Here is a 22,055-nt window from a genome sequence, read left to right as displayed (position 1 = left end):
AAAATGAGAGGTATATCTGTAAAACCATTATCGTGTTTACTGGTTGGTTGTTTGATCCCTGGACCCTCTGGTCTGTATGGCAAAGTATCCTAGGGCCAGGTACTGAACCCTAAGCTGTTCCTGATGCATTCATCTTAGTGTGAATGTGTGTGAGAGTTAGATAGACATAGAAAAACAGAGCTTGTGGCTCTGAATGGGTGATTGAGGCACGTTGTCTAAAGTGCTTTGAGTGCTCAACCAGAGTAGAAAAGATCTATGAACAAACCAATCTATTTACTGTGTGAGATGGTTTTACCAGCTGAGAGAGTTTTTTTATAGCAGCCCAGGATTATTATTTTTTGCATCCTGTCCAAACAGCATCCTCTCTGTGTGACGTGTTAGTCTCGCAAACGTAATCTGACATCTGAGCAAAGCCAAAACAATTTTAGATTCCAGCTGAGATCATGGCATTTTTTACCTCTGCAACTTTTCTTTGCAACAACAACATGGTTTTATGTAACGTGAACATTAAAAGTCTTTATTGAACATCTACCGCAACAGCTAGCACTTTCTGGCCTCGGGTGCAGTACAGCTATAACAAACAAGAGGCACGAGACTCACGTTAACTTTAAACCTTCAGTTTAGCTTATTTGGGTCCAAATTTAAGAGAAGTTCTGCATATGAGAGCCTCGTACTTTTTCTCAAAGTATTTCTGATTGGTCACTGTTTACAATCAATTTTTAACAGTTTTAGACCTGGCTACTTAAATGGAAGCAATGTAATTTATTGCAAGTGCAATTAATGAGCTAAATGACAGTGACATCATTAGTGAAATCATTACAACTGGAATTATTATAACCGAATAATACGCTAATCAGCATCAATATTGAGGAAAGATTAGATTTGCCTTCATTTGATAAGAGGAGTGAAGGACCTGGTTAATAATAGACATGTGTGTGTGTGCACGCTAAGGTTATATAACCTTAGTAGTTAACACCAGTAGTTTAACCTTCATTTAAACTACCGCTGCTGAAGGCTGTGCTCCAATATACACATGTGCACAGGTACACATAAAACACAGTGACAAACAGGCTTACACAACTAAACTCTCTCTCTCTCTCTCTCTCTCTCTCTCTCTCTCTCTCTCACACACACACACACACACATACACACACACACACAGCAGCCTCATCACCTTACATTGATTTCCCGCTGGCCAACCAACTGCTTAGCCATCTTTGTGGTGACAGGTTGACCCATGAGGCCTGTTAGGTGCTTGCACGCACGCACACATGTGCACACACACGGACACACAGGGAGCTATCTTGCAGCCTTTAGGGAACTCCCCGAAGCATTTATTGACCAGAGAGAGAAAGTGGCTATTAATCTGACAGAGGCTTAAAAGCCTGCCACCGTCTGTTTGTTTGTGCATGCTTGTATGACATGTCGGTACATGCAAATGCGGGTGTTTGTGGCCTGCAATTTAATGCATTTAACAGATGCATGCTTTACACTGTGCGTATTTGTCTTTGTTTGCATTCCTAAAGGAGTGTAATGGTCCTATGTAAAGATCCACTTAACAGATAAATCCAGTTGGAATTCAACAAAAAAGAAGGGAAATTACTCGACATGTGTTACATAATTAGCTGTGGTGCCAAAGGTCTATAGTTTGGCCCCCATGACACCATTTAAAACACAAGGTGAGCTTTTCTAACCTCCATTCCAGCAAATTACCGTCATCCTGTTACTTCTGCCAGTTCAACACCCTAGAGGCAAACCTCCAAGTCTGACAGAGCAACAAGATAATGAGAGAACCGAGAGAGAAACAGGGAGGCGCAGGAAGAGCAAGAGAGAATGAAGGACACACAATATATTGAAAATGCCCATCTCTGTGCGTGCATCTGTGCGTGCACTTGCGCCTTCATCCATCAATTAAAGTCTCAACTCTAAGATCCCTTGCTTTTCATCTTGGCAACAAAGAAAAGCAAAACTTATTTGTTGAGCATTAAAAATCCATGCCGCGGGAACACCGGTTGCCATGAGGTCAGAGATGGCGAGGGAGACAAAAGATCTGTCTTATGTTGTTGTGTTTCTCTGCCAAGAACATCAACTTAGAGGAATTTGTCTCCGGAGCCTTGTTATTGTCAACTCACTGTTCGGGGCCCACTGTGCTCTGAAGTGTCACAACAATACAAAAGCATACACAAGTGCACAAACATACGTAATTTTCTGTTGGCTCAAAAAACATCATCGCTGTCTTTTTTTGCTGTTGTTTTTTAGCTTCTTCTTTATTTCCATGGTAGCAAAAAAAGGTTTGACATGTTGTAAAACTGCTGTTCAAGTGCCAGAGTTATCGTACGCTCTTTGTGTCAGTGTGTGTGTGTGTGTGTGTGTGAGTGTGTGCGTGCGTGCCTTTGGCGTGTCCTTTGTGAATGATGGCTTTGCTAAAGTGCTGCGAAAAGAAACATTGGTTTTCTACGCCTTTGATTCATTGCTGGTGTGAGAGAAATTTGCATAGCAGGCAGACTCGGGGCAGATCTGGGCTCTCGTTAGCCGGGTGGCTGGATACTTCATCATTATCATCAGGCTTGTGCTTTGGTTCCAGCCACTCTGCCCTTGCTCATAATCTTCAAGAATGCATTGCAGAAGGCAAAACAAAAAAAACAATAAAGGTCTCGAACAAATTAGGCAATGCAGTGTGTGAAAGCCACTAACTTATTTGGTTGCTCGGTGGTAACTCGTGCGGAGTAGGTTTCACCTATCAGCTTTTTCTTTCTTTCTCTCTATCGTCTATAATTTTGGCAGTGGCATCATGGATACAACTTAATAATAATTATTCGTTTGCCAAAATGTCTTAGAAATGTACAGTGCTCCTGAGAGGTCAAAAACTGTCACACAAGCAAATAGAAAAGTGCTGTGAAAACTCACAACAGAAGTGTTTTTGGGGAGAGAATAACATGACGGTAAAGCTGCGTAAGTGACAAGCTAACAGCTAGTTAGCTAAAACATGCATCTACAGTATTATATGAGTCATGATATTAAAACACACATTACTTTGCATCTTTTTCTCCCTCACGACACAAATGAATCCTCCGCTTCTTTTAAGCATCTCGTGGTGCAGTCCTACACATCTTTCTCTTTCTGTCACTTCAGCTGCTGTTCCGTCATGTTATTGTCTCCACAAAAAAAGGCTTTTATTGACCTTCTCTTGTATTTTCTGTGCCTTTGCAGCTTATTTGGAGTGCATGTGACCTCTCGGGGCTGCCATAGCAACATGTAAAACAACTGAAGTTTGAAATGGAAGAAGCAAATTGGATGAACAGACAGGTATGCCCAGTGTTTTTTTTCCCTCCGGCTCTCCCTGACAGGTTTGCTGCAGTCCTTTTGGGGACAGGGCTTGTTATAGAGGACATGCTGACGAGTGTCGATCGATACTAACTCCCAAACCGCAGCATCAGTCTGTGAGCTGTGCTTGTGTGAGTGTGTGTGAGCGTGTGTATGTATGTGTGCGGCATCTACATGTCTGTTGTTGTATAAGAAAGGTATCTGGCTCTCAGGACAAACACAGGCAGGTGCTGCTGTCATTCATTTCATTTTGCCCTTGAGGGTGTCAGTTCTCCTTGCATTGGTGTCTGGGCACCTGTGTGTCTATGCGTGGTGGATTTACATATCACTTTATTGGAGATTATATGGACAGCTTCCATGGCTATTTTTCCTCTATGAATATTTTACCATCATATAAACAAAACACAATTTCAAGGCAGCTGTGCACATGGTCGGACTGGGGAGGCTGAGGGGAAAAGTGACCACGTCCCACCTATAGGTCAGGATTAGAGGGAAGGTTAGCACAAACACATCGATTTTCACATTGGAAACTTTAACAAAATTTGCATTCCAAAACACCTATCGGGCGCCACCTGGCCACATTTGAGTAACAATTGGCTGCAGTAGCATGGAAGTACCTGCAGCAGGGTACAAAGGAAAGGAAAACGAGACTGAGATGGAGACTAAGAGTGTTTCTTCTTTCCTGAGTCTTAAATCCGCCATGGGTAACTACTGGAGTGTGACAGTAGGCTTATAACAGCCAGTGTGTCGATAAATCCCAGGTGCATTTATTTCCTGCAAGACCAGGAAAGCATACCTCACTTTACAACCCCCACCCCCCCAAAAAAAACGGACAGAAATGCAAGGCGACCCCCCCCCCACACACACACACCCCTTTTCACTTATTTGGCCTGTTATTTATATATTAATAAGGTCACATGTGTCGTAAACTTTCATCCCAAGGCAGGATTACAACGATATAAATTTGAATTAATATGAATTGTTTCTAGTCTCCTGGCATCTTTTTTTCCTTTCATTTTGCAACTCTCTTTCAACTCTGTTGTGTATTTATTTGATGAAAATTGTCTTCATTTGCATGATGGCAGGCACACTGGCTCGCTGAAACATTAGACAGAATTGCTAGTGATTAAGTTCACTCCTGCAAACATCCCATCAGATATGCAGATTACTGTATAGTCAAAAAAAGAAGAAGAAGAAAAAAGGCCAATAAAACACTAATGGTTGATGCAGAATTATTTAAAAAAAAAAAAAGCCTAATGGGATCATTATTCAAAGTCACTCAGACAATTAAGCATAACATATTTACATGTATTTGAAGTATGAAAACAGTCGGAGCAGCCTCTGAATCAACACAACCTCTGTAATGGAAAGTCTGTAATTGGACACAAGCCTGTGACTGTTCTTCTGTTCTGTTTTTTGTTTCAGTCTTTGATGATCGCATTAAAGCATTTCAATCAAATATTATAAACAGCAAGGTTCCTTTTATGTAAGATTCCGATTACACGAAGAAACGAGGAGATCTAAAAAGGAGCAGAAACAGGAGGAAACTGTTCTGGGAGTCGGCTGCTCTGTAAAAACACACACAAAACCTCCCAAAAGCAGAAATATTCTTTCCTGTCAAGAATACTGGTAAAAAAAAAAGGAAGTAAAAATAAGAAATATTAAAGTACTACTGACCACTACCTAAAATGCCCTGACATTCAGTTTTCCAGCATGTGCACTTGTGTAGTTGACCATAGTGTCTCCCCACTGCTCTGTTTCTATTACATGCAGATGATAACATCTATAACTGACATATAGGGAAGGAGGCCAGGGTAAAAGGAGGAAGGAGAGGATTTACTGCTCTCCTGGAAACTGTCTGAGGGGGAGAGTTATCTTGGAAGCAAAGAGCCATGGATGAGCGGAACAGAATGACGGATAGCGAAAGTAAGGGATGCACAGGAAACCGACCAGCACACACACACACACACACACACACACACACACACACACGCACACACACACACACACAGGCAGACGGGCACATACACTTTCCCGTGTGTTTTTGCTAAAGACGAGGGGCACGATTTCCTTGTCTTGTAATGATTTCTAAATAGAGCGTCATTGCCCAGGGATATATTTAATTGCCACACACCAGCTGGTGACGATGATGTGCACTGACAAAAAGAGCGCACGAGGCAGAGGGAGAGCAAGAGAGGCACCAGTCATGCTTGTTTTTGAAGTCTGACTTTGACTTCGCAAGGGCAGGAGTGGCTGTCACTCGGTGGTCACCATTCGCAGCTCGCTGTTTTGATGTTTTGGGGGGAATTTTACTCCAGTTACAGAAGGTGGCTGCTGTCAGATATCGACTCGCTTGCCCACAGCGCCCTTTCTTGCTTCCTTTGCACACTCACAAGCACACGCGTGATCACCTTCATGCCAAGCTATTGTGTTCATCTTGAGCAGCGTTGCCAGATTCCCATTGCAGGAACTGTTATATCTCCCTCTCTGCTGCAAGCTGATGGGCGTTTGTGTTGTGCTGTGTGTATGCTTTTCTTTTTTTAAGTGCACATTCATCTTTGTGAGCATTCCAATGTGTGTTTGTGTATTTCTGATCCAGTATTCAGGGCCAGTCTCTCTCACAGTTACCACTCTGTCCACCACCAGAGTGGATCAAACAATCAAGACTTGATTGAAATGCAGACTTTCAGCTTTAATTCAAAGGGTTTAATAAAAGCATTGCTTTAACTTTTTTAGGAATTACAGCTATTTTCACAGATAGCCTCTGAAAATGAATAGCTATGTATACGAAAAACGGAAGATTTAAAATTCCAGGGATTGTATAGCTCAGTCACAGGAGACAAACAAAGGTCATGCTTAGTGATTGGGAATGATTTTGAAATTCACATCTGCAGTGTTTGAAACACACACTAGGCTTTCAGGAAGAACTACGCGTGTCTGTGTGTCTGAGAGAGAGTTTCCCTCACTGTATTAAGATAGATAGCTTTGTCCATGGGAGGCTATCATGTGTCTGGCAAACAGATTCCCCTCTTGTCAAGCCAAATGAACACAGATAAGTTCACCAGAGGAGACATTGGAGGGGGGAAGAGTGTCCATGTGCAACTATCATAAAGGTTATATTAAGAATAAAGATGTAACGTGGGCAGGTGTCCCAGAATGATCTGGTCCTTTCATGATAAGTAAATCATAGTTTCATACATAAGAATCTGCAATGAGTTCCCTCATATAAATCTTAAGAAATGCAATGCTTGCATGAGGCAAGTAATTACATTTATTCTAGAATTCATTAAAAAATCTGACGGCTCAAAGGATGTGAAAATACAGAATAAGTCCAACCTTTTGTAGAATTTAGTAGATGCAACTGACCTTGTCGTCAACAATCTCCTGGTTGACGACCAGGAAATCCTGCACCTTTTTATAAAAAGGTGACATCATAGTTTTACAGGGACAGCAATAGTGATGTGTCATTTGTGAGCGAGCCGATTCATTGTAGTAAACAACGACAAGGAGAGCTGAATCTTCAGGTGCTCCTGCTCAGCCCTGCTGAAGACTGCAAAGCTAAAATGAGGCACTGGCTGAAATCACACCCATTTTTATTTTCAGCCATTTTTCATTTCAAACTTTTGTCCAGGCCTTAAACCCCATGTATGTTCTCCTTAGTAGTAGTAAATGAATAAAAATATTTATTTTATAAAAACATGAATAAAAAATTGTCTCCCAGCACAAAAAACATTCCTAATTGTTAAATTAGGCTAAAATAGAAGAGCCGGACCTCCCATCACTAAGCAGCAGGTATAAGTAACGCCAACAAACTGGGTCCCATTTGTGCAAAGTGTTACCCACTTTGCCTCGTTTTGCTTTCACTCACTGGCATTTGAAACTTCTTGGTTAGGCTTAGGAAAGGATTGCGGCGTGGGTTAAAATACACACATTCCCACTAACAAGAGACAGTCATAACCTGGTGCATCACACACAGCCACTAACAGACACCTTGTTTGTAACATTTTGCAACATTTTGGTGATTACTCTGTTCAGCAACAGGGTAATTTAGCCTTCAGGACAGCCAGTAGTATGCCAATGTCAATTTAAGATTAAGACACTGATGATCTTTAGTGTCACCGGCCAAACTTCACAAAAATATCAAGGAAGTCACTTGTGGCAAAATGATAGAGCATGAAGTGCTAGGCCATGCTAATAAGCTGTGGGATGAAATTGACCCAAACAACAAATCTCAGCGTCACAACGCCGTATTACCAGGTCCTTCCCTCTCACACACACCTGCAAAATTCCACTTTAATTCCACAGATATAGGTTCTAATCAGAAAGTATGAATTCCACTAAAGATAAGACAAACGCTGGGGAAACCTTTTCTCCATTTTTCTTTTAATATTTTTTTATATGATTTTGCAGTGGACACACCCTGAATGTGGGACAGATATTTGCAAATGCCAGTGAGCGGTAACACACACACAGCTATAAAACCCCATCTTCTTTCAGGGCTGTGTACCAGGGTAAGTTCTCCATCATGCATCAAGAATAGAAACAGTTCAAGACGACATACACTTACAGGTCTTTGAACTTAAATGCACCCCGGCAGCAGCAGCAGCATGGGAATGTGTCTTTCCTTGATACTTGGAAGTAAAAAACAGATTTACATAATGGCAGGCAATATGTCATGTGCCTTGATGCTTGGTATCAGTAACCCTCCTCTGTCTGTCTTACTATGTCTCTCCTGGTGACAATACCATCAGCTCACTTCTTGAAATGGATGTTAGTATCCATAGCACCTTCAGAAGAGCATTAGATCACCACTGGTTATCAACTGCAAAGGCGTTTCCAGCCTCATTCCACCTGACAGGTGGCAGGTTCCACATGTGTTAAATCACTTACTGTACCAAGAAGTAATTATACTGCCACCATAAATCTTCCAGATGTCCCAGCAAGTAAGATTATCTCCTCACACTCCACCACGCACGCATATACGGTCACGAGAGCAAATGCGCTTTATGCTGTGAATGCTGATACAAAAGCAGATACACATGCAAAGTAACTGCTGCGGGCTCAGGTGGCCAGTTGTTTACCACATGGGTCAAAGCATTGCACTTCCCACGCATGGCTGAACTATGAGTGGACAAGATACACTGGGAACAATTACTTTATAAAAGCTCACATGCTATTCACCAGGGCTATTGTGTGTTGGGGATTTTTTTGGTGAGTTGTTGGAGTGGCACAGTACTTGTCAAGAAAAGGTACAAGCAAAAAGGTTGCTTTCAATCAACAGCAAAGTCACATTTGCTGAACAGTTTCTGTTCTTTATTTTGAAGAATTAGAGAAACAATCAGAAGCAAGTATCCATGTCGACACAAAGCCATATCAGTGGCTATCACGCCACAACAACAGCCATCTCGTCTTGTGTTGTACAGCGAGACCCCACAATTTTAGAGAAAGAAAACTCAACGATTAGATCCTGTATAAGCTCGCTCACTGCACTGAGAGACAACTTGCTTGTAACAGAATCGCCAGGCTTAGGGTGGAGCAGCCATCTGCTCCAACTGGTTGGAGGAAGAGGAGAAAAAGAAGACAGGATAGATGAGCATAGAGACGTGCCGAATAACACAATAACAAAGACACAAACTGCAGAAAAGGATGGGAAAAAAGCGAATGACACGCAATATATATTTATGCACAAGGAGTGAAAATCGTTGCTTCAAAGATGAGGACAGGTCTGAAACATTTGCAGTCTGCTGCTGTCTCCAAAGGAACTTAGTTGCCTCAAGATGGTGATGAAACAGCATTAGGATGGAGCTTGCGAAGCAGTGTGGACAAGTTGGCAATTAAATGCAATCTGTTTGCGATAATATGATGGTTATCTGGTGCCATCTACATGTACAAAATACTAACATTAAACTTTGCTAACTCTAGAAATTGACATAAACGGCTTACAGAGCTCAATCAGAACCCTAGTATCATAGATTTAAAACACAAATTTAGAAACTCCTCCACAAATAGTGACAAAGTTATTGCAGGACAGCGGTTTAAGTGCAAAATGACACTTGGCAACCTTGCTTTTATATAGAATTAGAATCAGAATATAAAGAGCAAAAAAAAAAGAATTAAATTTTTCCAAGTCCCAAGGTTGACATCATAATTTTGCTATTGTGTGACTGAGCCCGTAATAATAAGTTTCAATTTTAAAAAAAGAAAGAAAGTTTTAAGCTTTATCTTAGGGTGACTGTCTCAAAAGCCCAAACATTTAACTGATTCCACATAGTCACACTGTTAGTGGGGTCCATGAAATTCAATGTATTGTTAAAAAATATGGGGGAAAAACTAAAGTAAAATGGGAGAATCACAGGTAAACTTGTCCTTCAAGAGTGAAATTCTCTGTTAGGATAATATGATACTATGAGGCCCCATATATGTGATGAATAGTAATTCCAATAGTTGAGTCTGGGAGTAATACGGGAGCTGCTCTGCTTTGCTTGGTGTTCTCAAGAGCTGGGTTGATCCAAACTAACATCTTAAAGCACTAAAGTGACATAGTGGATGCTCAGCACTTTCTGTGTTTCAGTGCTTTTTAATATTATGTTTGACATCACTTATTATTTATGGTTTGATGAGTAGTGTGTAGCGAGCAGGACTGGAGATGTGAAGGGAGTGGTGGGATAGGGTCCACAAGCTGGAGAGTTTACAGGAGAAAAGTGTTGCGTCAAATCAAACTGATATAAACTGTATCGTCTGTTCCTCTTTTCCAATTTAAAACAATATATTTGAACACTTTAAGCAGGCAGCAACACCCAGCCATAACAGATGGAGCACATGAAGTGAGGGAATACAAACGGCCTAACATAATTCATGGCGTTCCACTGATGTTAGAAGGAAAGTCAGAGGAGAAGAACACTAAAAGTCAGTGAAAAACATAGATAAATGTCACCTACAGTTGGGCTGCTGGGAGTGGAATAGTACCCATAGCCACATTAGCATCACGTGCTCCACTGCACAGCTATCAAGCTAATTGTGATGGATCAAATTGCCACTGTATGTAGGCAAAGGCTTTTGTTGTGTTCTTGTCAAAGCAAAGACAGAATTTTGTCGTGCAGGTGAACTGCCATTCGCATCCCACAGATAGTTGCTTAAAATCAAATGCTTTGCTTCAATGTCAGCGTTGCGCTCACATGAAATGTCACTGTTGCCAAAACAACGCAGGGGTGTGTGGTTGAAAATCAGCAAGCGGTGCCACACCAACATATTTTTTTCTTGTTTTTTTTACTCTTTATAAAACCGCAGAGGCTGATGCTTCACGCAAAATGTCAACCCTGTCACAGAGATTTGCATGGTTGGACTTTGACATTGGAAAGCTTTTTTTTAATATCATCACGCGACTGGAAGTCCAACAAACAATTGCACACACATCCACATGCACGCTAGCCTCCTGTGGGGATTGTATCATGCGACTGTGGGCACAGGTGCTCTGTGGAATGCCTGTCTATTTTCTGCAGTTAATCGATCACATGAAGTCATCGGAGCTTGACTTTGGGAGTCAGTGGGCCAGAGAGTGATACAGACTATGTGAGTGTGCATCTATGTGTGTGTCTGCGCTGTAATACATCATTGTATTCCATTATCAACGAATCGCTCTATGGCCACTCTAAAGCTGTGAGAGCCTTCTGAGAGACGCTGTAGCTCTGAGGTTTTTCGTCATCCACTCGTTCACACACAAATATCCTAGGCGCTCGCACTAACTCACACTTGCTCTTGTTCTCACTCTCTACTCATGCACACACGCAGGCATACACACACATGCTGCACAGTGCAGTCTCAAATGATGGGTATGCATGGGATGGGGGCTCTCTGGAGGTTATCTAATTTGGCCCACTGGTGCCTTAACCACATCTCCCTCGCTTCACTTCATCTCCTCGCATGTCGCTTAAAACTTCCGCTGGCCTAAAATATCCCGCTCACAATTTTACTCTGACTTCGCTCGCCTCCTAACATCATACAACTTTCATTAGGTGCAGACAGAGTGATAGACCTAATTCAGCACCAACCTTTGCCCCCCATCTTATTCCCCTCGACCAGTTACACCCTTGGGATCTGAAAGGCATTTTCAACATGGGGCCAGGATACTGAAACTCTGCTGTACTATATTCTCCCTATATCCTCTTGTGTGTGTCTGTCTGTGTGTGTGTATGTATGCATTTTAATGTTATATGTGTCTTCACTCTTTTTATGTTGTTCTCAGTAAGCTAGTATTGGTATAGTATGTTCCTGGATAACATATTGCCAATTCCTTCCATAAATATTCTCTGATTAATAAGGTTTTTCAGTTTAATTCAATTGAGCTCAGTTGAATTGAATTAAATGTTATTTATATAGCGTTAAATCAAAACAGTCACCCTAAGGTGCTTTATTTTGTAAGGTAAAAACACCAAAATAATAGAGAGAAAACTACAACAACCTCTTTTGAGCAAGCACTTAGCTACAGTGGGAAGGAAAAACTCCCGTTTAATAGGAAGAAACCTGCAGCAGAACCAGGCCCAGGAAGGGGCAGCCATATGCCATGACTGATTGGTGAGAGAAATGAGATGAAAAGGTCAAAACCCACTTAAGCCTTTGGTATACCATGCAGATTTGCCCTCATCACCACAGGGGTAAAAAAAAGAAAAAAGAAAAAGAAGCAAACAAACAAACAGGAAGTTTACTAGATCATTTAGCATGAGTGAGTGAGAGTATATGCTTTTTACAATACTTTTTTAATCCTTTGGTGTTAAAAAAGTCATTGTGTCTACCTGTTTATGGATCATTTATGGATCAAATTCTGTCTTTGTTGAAAACGCAAATTGAGTTTAAACATCGTACATTTTCTTTTTCAACTCAAAAAGCTAACCAGCGCACCAGAAACGACAATGGATGCAATTGGAACGCAGCGAGATATCTGAAGACGCTAATTAGAGAGGAGTTACAGAACTCAATCTAAACAGCCTGAAATTGCCTTTTATAAGCTGTTTGTGTATTGGAGTTAACACCTGCAATATCACACATCAACACAGCTCACATAATTGAATTCTAACAGAATACAACCCGCTTAAAAAAAACCAAAATCTGTGTCAAAAACTGAGAATAAACATCTTGAATCTATATGTGCAGATGGCAGTGGTGGGAGGCAAAATAAGACATAGTGGCAGAGTATAACATGTAGGAGTCAAGCAAGCATGCATACTATGCAAATGTATTGTGCCATCTGCAAAACAAAAAAAAACAAAAAAAGAATGTAAGAAAAAGAGGACAAAGAGGTCATATTTATTGGAAAATACACAATATACAATATAATTTTGATTTGTGGCATATTTAATGGCATCAGCAGGAAGTTGGCTTGTGTACTGTTCCAATCTATACTGATCCAAAGCAATCTGTTGAGAAAATGGGAAAGGATTTAAATGACAAGGTGTGTATGTCTATCAATGTGTGTGTGTTTATGTGTGTGTGTGTGTGTGTGTGTGTGTGTGTGTGTGTGTGTGTGTGTGTGTGTGTGTGTGTGTGTGTGCTTATGTGAGTGTTTGGGCCTTTGCTGAAGCATAAAGGGGCTCAGTGCTGAGCCCGTTCAGTACCATGTGCACAGAATACTAATTCTCCTGCCACAGTCTTTCACACACACACACACACACACACACACACACGCACACACACACACACGCACACACACGTGGCCGTGCTCCATTCTTTTAGGGAAAAAATATCTCCGCAGCTACTGTATTGTATGGCATGCAATTACTCTTTGTCATAAGCCGTGGCGTGTGTTTGCAGCCTGCATTTTTCATTGTGTTTGTATGTGTTCGGGTAAAGGGTTATGCAAACACCTGTATGTAAATACAGTGTACCAGCACACTGTGAGAATAAACACATATTACCCATGTTGCTCGAGATACACAAGAAAAAGCACACACTTCTCTCCGCTCTAATTACCAAGAAGCGATAGTATTCCGTGAGGAAGGGATGAACTGACTGCTTGTGTGTGTGTCTGTGTCTAGGTGTGCGTGTGTAAGTGTGTATTTTTAAGTGACGGACCACTGGCAAGGTTGATCTGGTCCCCAGAGCTCTCGTCAAATCCCAGTTCCCTCTCTAATTTCCTCCTTTCTGTGTTTCCACCTCCTCTTTCTACACCCCTATCACATGCATATGACATAATCCGCAACCTGAATCTGTGTTAACATGAATTCCCTTGGAAGTGAAATGCTGTAACTGTGTATGTGAGTGTGTGTGAGTGTGTGCAGTATGGATGTGGGAATGTGCAGGGATTAAGGCAGATGTCCAGCAAAGTGACCTTTTGACAGCTGGATAATGAAGCGTATAAGGAAATTAACGACACCTTACTCGCAGAAATTCAGATGTCAATATTTAAGCATGCAGACTTGCCATGAAGTATCTGTAACTAAGCATAGTAAAATACTGTAGTCATGTATGAAAGTCTTAAGTCATCCATCACTTCTTTATTCATTTTATTCATGGACGAAATGATCTCAGTGGAAGTTTGGCCGTCAAGAAACTATTCAAACGCCAAATTCCACAAGAAGAACTCACATTATTGAAGCAGCGTGGGGTCATGTTGATCAAAAAAAGTACAAAAGGCAGGTCAAGCTTCTTCAAAGAAGAGCTTTGAATGCCTCCATTTACAAAGTAAAATTACCAGAAAGGTTGTAATACAAAATACTGACTTTCAAGCTCTTTAGAATTGTACAAACTCAGTTTTTGCCTTACGCACTATATTTCCATTTCCATTTGCACATTTCAATAAATCACTGCACAAATTTTGTTATTTTCCTAATAAAAATCGGGTGACTTAAGACATTTGAACAGCATTGTGTATTACAAAAACTGTCATCCTGAAATGATATGTTTTTTTCCGACAATTTATGAAACTTGAGCATATTTTATTATGTGCACAGGTCTCTGTGGTACTGGACTGTTAAAGGAATGAATCATTGTGTACCACTGTAGCTGATCAAAGTCACTCAGATTAAAGTAAGAGAAATACAAGTCAAAGACAAGTCCAGCTGTCCTTGCTCTCCTGCATTTGTAAACACTGCTGGTGGACATTACAAATATGACCCGAATGTGTCATGACAGCACAAAGCCAGATTGCACTTGCACTGGAGGCAGTGGACACTTCTTCAGCTGCTTCATTCCTATATTTATGGGTTGAACTTTAGTTCCACTCCAGTGCCAAAATAAAAGGAAGAAAGAAAGAAAGAAAAAGAACACAAGACTGTACGTCTAACAGTCGGCACCAATAAAAATTCTTTTGACAATAGTAATTAAGAACAACAAAGTGCTGGTATTTACTGTAAAGGTTGAGCCTTTTTTTTTTATAAATAAAGGAAAAATTACAGTAAAATTACTCTATTAACTTTTCTATTTATTTTTTAAAGAATAGCAATACATATACACCACGTTGCATTTAAGTAAAATGCAACCAGTGCAGTTTATGGAGTTTATGGACTTGTTTTTCTTTTTTTTTTTCTTTAAAAGAATGGACTCCCGTCTTCTTGGCATGGAGAACAGAGGCTGAAATTTTTTAAGGTTAGCTTGAGGCTGCATCCTATAGTATTTCCTGAAGAGTACATTATTTAAACTGACACTTCTCTGTGCTTACAACAGCAGTCTTTTCATTCCTAATACCAACTAGTGCAAATAATACGATGAATAACAAAAGAAAAACAAGCACCAAATTACACCCTTGCAAACTTGAGAAGGAAGCTTCCACTTAGAGCCCCAATTCAATATGTGCATGCCTACTAATTAAATCAAAGGGCAACTACGGTAGATATTGTAGTGTGATGAATGAGCCAACACATACAGGATGGTGTAATTCTCTCACAAATGATTGATGAATGATTGAAAACAATGATGTTAGCTTCATATTCTCCGTTCAGCTGTCTCTCACATAAATGAGACGTTCTTACGTCCTCGGGATCCAGAACAGCTCATGATATTAAGAAATATAGTATACCACGGTAAGATAAATCTGCTGTTTATTGCCATTTTCCGATTAGGTGAGGTAGAAGCTACGGGCAAATGTGGTGGAAGCCACGAGCTGACATGACAAGGAACTCCATGTCATCAACTTAATCCTTACACTTCATACACCAGGAGAAGCCATCTGTCATCTATCACAGTGCTGTTGTTGGCACACGTGCGGACTTTATGAATACATAATTGACAAATCACAGGCATGACATGAATGAGTAAAACTACAAGCTATCATGTAAATTACACAGGATCTTAGAATAGGGTGGACATAATGGATGGTCCCTATTTTCATCAGCAATTTAATAGCAGCAATGTACTAATTGAACCCACATGCACTAAAGACATGCAATCAGGGTATCTTATTTGAGAGTTCCTTTGAAGATTTAATGTATTCTCTCATTGCTGTGTAGATATATAAGTGTAGTTCACCATTAAGAATTGGCTAGATTAAGAAATGGTTTTTCTCTCTTCATCTCTAAAAAGGCCAAATAATTCACTCAAGCAAGGCTGCCCTTCATTCCAAATAGAAATCTAAAGGATCCTGTGTATTTGCAGGAGCAAAGCCTTCAAGCTCACTTTATACCGCAATAGAAATAAGAACATGAGAATGTGAAATTAATATTTTTATGTAATGCTGAGATCTCTGTCCATTTTAGTACGTGCATTTGATTAATGTGCAAAGGAGAGTTAGCTGTAATATTTTCAGTTTTAGAAAAGACAGAAGAAGAAAGCATAACATGTAAAGACCATGAGATAAATAGCATGTGGAAATAAGCATTGTCACAAACTTTCAACTGTAAATATTAGCCACATGCTAATGTGTGCACATGTATGATAGCACTTTGTATTTCCTTTTTCTTTTTCGCTTAATACAAAATGATTATGTGGAAGACATCAGGTGTGGGCGGAGACAGCTGCTGATGGATTGGAAAAGCCGGGAATCTGAGTTTTATCAAGCAGACCTGACATTCAGCCACAAAACATCTCAGGAACTGAAATGTGCCTTCACTTGCTCATGGTCGTGGTATAACAGTTAGCTCTAAGAATCACATCATAAGCACAAGAGTTACAAAAAATATAGAGAAAAGCCTTTTAAAGCATAAACGTATTGCATTATGGCTTTTTTGCTGTTTTAGGTATACGTACATTGCAGGTCATGTGCAAGTCCAGCTTTTTAGAGTAACTAAAACTGCAAACTATTTACAGCAGTTGAGAAAAAGCCCAAGGTTACATGTTTATTAAACTGGAAAAGCAATCTGTTTGCATTACTTTCCATACTCTCTGCCATTTGAGACATTTGCAGCAAATTTGAGAAAGTTAGATTAGAGAGTTGAATGATTATTATTGTTTAGTTTGCTCCTCGAAGAGTCAGTGTCAGTAGAGGAGATTCAATTTCATATTCTGCAAACAAGTTTGTTGAATTTACTATGAACTGTTTGGCTACAAAGTACCATCTCTCCCTGCCAGCATCCACTGAGACGCCTATAGAAAAATACACATATGCAGTATTAAAGACCTGGTTGAGCAAAGTGTCACTCTAATAAACTACATAGATAAATTCTTTCTTTGCCAACTCCATGGATGAAGAGCAAACAGGCTTTTTTCACAAGTAAATACTCATCATTTGATGCCTCTGGCTCCCTTGTAGGTACCCTAGGTCATATTTAGTACAATTTGATTACTGTACTGGTTAAGGTCATCTTGTAAAAAGGAAAAAAAGTAGATTTCAGATTCAAACGGCTTAACAATGTAAACTGTGTTGATAAATTACTTTTGTTAAAACAAGAAACTCGACTGCTGAGTTTAACTTGTATTCATGACGAATTAGAAAGTTCTGTTGATCATGTATTTATCTCATCTATAAATCTAAAATCTAAAGATACTGATTGTGTAACTCGGTGTAATTAGATCTGTTTGCCCATTTCAAGGAAAAGATCTATAGAATTGTTACCTTCAGAAGTTTTAGTTGTGAGTTCAGCTAATTAGATGTCCAGTGGATTGCTTATGTAAAATTTATGAAGAAAGAACTGCAGTATATTTAGTTCCCATCATGGCTTCTCATCGCGAGTTGGCAACCCTGCCTTATTTCATCTTCTTCTTTGATGTGCTTGTTTTTATATGCTTTTCCTCTAATTTCCTAACTCTTGCGCCAAAACCTCTTCTTTTTTTTTTTTAGCACCGACACGCGCCCATCACTATCAGAAAAACTACAGTTTTTATGTGTTTCAACTGACCTTTAACTTTTAACAGTTGTTTTAATTCTGGCTGGGAATGAAGTCGTATTTGTTGCATAACTATGGAAGCAATATGGTAAATAGATGCATCTCGATGAGGGGTTAGGTCATTAATTATTATTTTTATTATCAATAATAAATGAGTCTGTCTTTCTGCAACTGAGACAGATGAGCTGTTACAGAGTAGCAGTTTTACTTTTTCATTTCAGTTTCATTTCCTTTTATACAGATGTTGTCCTAAGACTCAGACCCTGTTTACTAAAGTCAAAATTCATTTCCTTTGTTCTAATTTTTACTATTTGTTTTCGTCTTAAATTTAAAGTGAGTGTCTGAGTCTCACCACAGCTGACAGTTGAAAATTGGCAACCATGCATTAAGGCAAAAAGTGGACCGGCACGAAGGAGAAAGCTGGCATTTAAGCTTTGTTTTTGAGTGTCTCTGACTCAGCGGGGGCAAAATTGTTTATCTTTCAGTCGACAGAAAGGGGACAGGAGCAGAGTAAAGGCAAGATTATGGCTGTTACTCTGACAGCACAGTCCTGGATTTACAGTAATTTTAACATTTATGGATAATTACTGCAAAAGGGAACTGGTGAGAAAAAAATGTTTTCTACAGAAGACCAGGGGTTGAGAACATCCTGCAGGAGTGGACAGTGGCTGGTTGCTAACTAATCTTTTTTTTCTTCTTCTCTGCTCTCTTTAGGGGTCCCCACAGCGGATTGCGTGCATCCATCTAAACCCTATTGCCAACATTTTCCTCTCTCATGCCAACCCTCTTAATGCCCTCCTTTAATACATCCATACATCTTCTCTGTGGTCTTTCTCTTGTCCTCCTGCCTGGCTCGCCATATTCAACATTCTTTACCCAATATATCCACTATCCTTCCTGTGCATATCTCCTATCCTGGTAGATTAAAGGTAGCCTTATCTCTCTAACTTTAACTCAAAACCTGAGCTGCCCTTCTGATGCAATCATTTCAAATGCTCTCTCTTATGGTCACTGCCACTGAAATTCTTAGCATCTCCAGCTTTGCCTCCTGATGTTTTGGTAGCGCCACCTTCTCCAAACCATACATGTGACTGCTAATCAATATGTCAGCAAATAACTGTCTTATGGAAGTGACACAAAAATAAAGCTAAGAGGTCTTTCAGGACAGTGGCATAAGCTGGATATCACTGCAACCCTTAGAATTAATTAACAGAGTTGCATTATCAGTTTGACTTTTGGCCAAAACAGTTACATGGCACTTTCTCAAGCAATAGTACATCAGGTCAAGACAAAATGGTAAATGACTCACTTCCTTAATCTCCCTTAAGTATACCCTTTTCTTCCTCTATGAGGATATAAGATGATAAATGCTCCCCTGCTCATGAAATCCGGAAGATGATAACCTTCCCACTAGCAAGGTAAAAATCTCCCCAGAGCTCTTAGTGTGTGTGTTAGTGTGTTGTTAAAGGAAGGCCAAGCCTAACAATAACCTGGTTCTAATTATTACTATGCAGACTGCAAACATGCTTATGAGGCACCCAAAGGAAAATTATTATGCAATTATGTGACCTGAAAAGCAAACTCCATCTCAGCATATCACATGCACCTCTATATTGTTCTAATTTAATTACATTAGACTAAATACTCTGGTGGCAGTGATGAAGTGAAATGATTAGAAAGCTTTAGCACAAGTGCTTGTCCATTTCTGTTTGGATTAAGCACTTATCTGTGTTGCTTGCAGGCAGAAAACAGATTTATGCGGATGCACACACGCAAACAAATTTCCATGTGTATTGTGCGTGAAAGGATTGTCTTCTTTGTGTCTAATTCATTGATGTAGAAAAGACGGTTTGCATATTGTCCATTGGTGTCAAATCTGATCTAGTCCTAACATTCTCAGTGGATGGATACACACACACATACACACACAATACCGTTCAGCATGTAAACTGAAGTCATGGGAGACCCACCCCTTGGCCACATGGGGGAATCTCTAAAATATAGATCAAAAGGCTGGATTTCTGTCAGGCATTACAAATCTTTTGATGGAAGGTTTAAAGGGCCTCCTTTGAACTGCTTCGTTTTTTTTTAATTAAAGGCCAACATGCAAAAGACAAAATTCAAATAATAAATTATCTGTCAAGCAGCCAATGTGACCCCCCTCTCGCCACCTCCACCGCTTCTCGAGGTGCTACAAAAAGGCACGATAACAAACTTTTCTTTTCCATTTGTTACTCCGAGTGGATACATAAAATAAACAACTCAGAGTGTTTGGGTCAGCTTGCACCTTGGACTATCTTGCTTTATTGCAGGTTGTGTTACAAGGCCAAAGTAATTTTCACATAGGGATGTGTGCTCATGTGTGATGCACTGAAAATAGCAAGACCAGCACTGAAACACCACCTCATAAATTACAGTGAAAGGAATCCTACCTTGTCGTACGTCTCGGGGCGCTATGGCGATTGCATCATTGGAATGCAGTTCGGTGACGCAACAGTCATCAGGAGCCAGTGACCCGTTACTGAAAGTGTGCGGTGTCTCTGGGAGCAGAGGAACAGGTGGTGCCATAATGTTGTGATTTGGACAAATACAGCCTGTCTGGGTCATCCCACAACCATCCCCATCAGAAACCTCCTGGTCTCCATTGTGATCAGTGCGCAAACACTCCTCGAACCATCGGCAGAGCACACCGCAGGTAAACTGACTGGAGTTTTCGTTGTTAATGAGTAACACCTCTACCAGTCTCAGCTCCAGCAATTCCTTAGATACCTGAGGCTCATCTGCAGCTGGATGTCTCGTTAGACACAGTTGGACAAAGTTCTTATCGAACTGCAGAAAGGAGTAAGGTCCGTCTGAACTGGTGCGGCTGCCACAAAGATCGATGACTTCCTGATCTCTGGCTGTGGCCGTCTGTAAGTGCAGGGGACAGCTTTGATTGGCTAGGTGGTGGTCAAGGGAAAGGAGCATGGGGGAGTGTGTCCTACAAATGACAGGGTGGCGCGTGAAGCGGAGATAGAGGGAGTACTTGGTGGGATCCGGGTTTTCCAGAGACCAGGAACAACCCGGTGCCCTGGAGGGAAAAAGCTCCCTTAGGGAGAAAGAGCCATAGAGCACCCCAGCTACAAGGCTGGAGCATGGTGAGGACAAAGGCGAGGGGGCCCCCTCTGCCCCGGTGCTGGGGACGCTATTGGCAACCCCATAGGCAGCCTCAGCCAGGGCAGAGAGAGGAGCTAGAGCGAGGGCAGACACGGCAGCCAGGGCCCCAGCCACAGCCAGGAGAGAGGACAGCACAGATAGACACACCCCACCAGCAGTGTTCATCCTATGACATTCGTCCTGCAGGGGGAGAGAAGAGAGAATAGGATGGGTGAGGCGGGGATAGAGAGAGATCTGATTGGACATTAGACATATTAGGCAATACTTTCAAACAAAATCAACATGCCATGGATAAAAGAGAAAAAGTTCAATATTGTATTTAAAAAAATCACATCAAGCTGAAAATGTTTTGGACAGCTTTCTGCCACTCCTCAGAGTAGAATATAAACAACTTCATGGAAGCACTTCTCACGAAGTTCTTCAAACATACACACACAAGCGCCGTCAAAAACACAAACACATCCCTGCTGGGCTGGATTAAAAGGGTTGATGACTTGGCTGTTGAGACATGCACTGGGGCCTGCTCTACCCTTTCCTGCTGATATGTGCACACAAACACACAGACAACATCACGTACACATACACACACCATCGCCTGCTGAGAAGCTCCCCCAAGGCTCTGGCAAACTATTACCATCACCGACACAGTGAGGGTCCGCCAACAGCTTGATTTTGACTCACACAACACACACACACACACAGCTGACAAAAAAACCTCTATATACAGTGTTTTAGCATTTTACTTGAAACTACTTCAATAGTCACTATATTTTTGTATTCTCAGTGTGTCGGCTCCATCACCTAAGACTTTCAAGTGGTTCTGCATAATTGTGGTTTGAAGAGGATGCGTGGGAGATGGGAAATGTTTGCACCACTCTACCAATAACCTTATAGCATAATACCTACTTTTTCTTGCAAAAAATATTACTATGCTTTGAAATTCAATAAATGCCTCAAGACAACACATACTTTTACCACAACTTTGTACTGTAAACACATTACAAAACTTTACAAAGCTACTACACAATACCACAAAAAGTCATTGATGAATTAAAAAAATGAAACTGCAAAGAAAAAAAAACAAAGATTTTCTTTGAATTAATGAGCTCTATATAAATAATATGTTCAGATGCAAAGATGCAGGACTTGGAAAGCCATCTCATGAATGAGGTACTTTCTGGGCTGATGTGCTTTTTTTTCTTAACTTAATTGATGCATGGTTCTCTTAAATTCCTCCAGCACATTTCAAATGCAATGCGGTTTGAACTGGACTTTTGCAGCTGTGCTTGGGATTATTGTCCTGTTTCATGACCTATTGACATATGG

At 40.6% G+C, this 22,055-nt stretch overlaps 1 protein-coding gene across 4 annotated transcripts in view; it reads right to left on the bottom strand.

Moving 5' to 3' along the window:
• adgrb2 (adhesion G protein-coupled receptor B2) overlaps window positions 1–20,903 on the bottom strand; it is a 191,125-nt gene extending 170,222 nt beyond the window's left edge. For 3 of the 4 annotated variants that reach the window (XM_085345889.1, XM_085345891.1, XM_085345890.1), the window contains exon 1: window positions 20,006–20,894. In XM_085345889.1, the coding sequence (XP_085202015.1) occupies window positions 20,006–20,894 (889 nt within the window). Of the gene's footprint in view, window positions 1–20,005 lie in introns of all 4 variants that reach the window. The other variant, XM_085345892.1, reaches the window with a different exon arrangement.
• Window positions 20,904–22,055: the final 1,152 nt, after the last annotated feature.

The sequence above is a fragment of the Diplotaxodon limnothrissa genome, linkage group LG22 (assembly GCF_057381915.1).
Source record: "Diplotaxodon limnothrissa isolate DT_005_m linkage group LG22, D_limnothrissa_male_GT1.1, whole genome shotgun sequence".
Classification (NCBI taxonomy): Eukaryota; Metazoa; Chordata; class Actinopteri; order Cichliformes; family Cichlidae; genus Diplotaxodon; species Diplotaxodon limnothrissa.
This window is presented reverse-complemented; position numbering and strand designations above follow the sequence as displayed.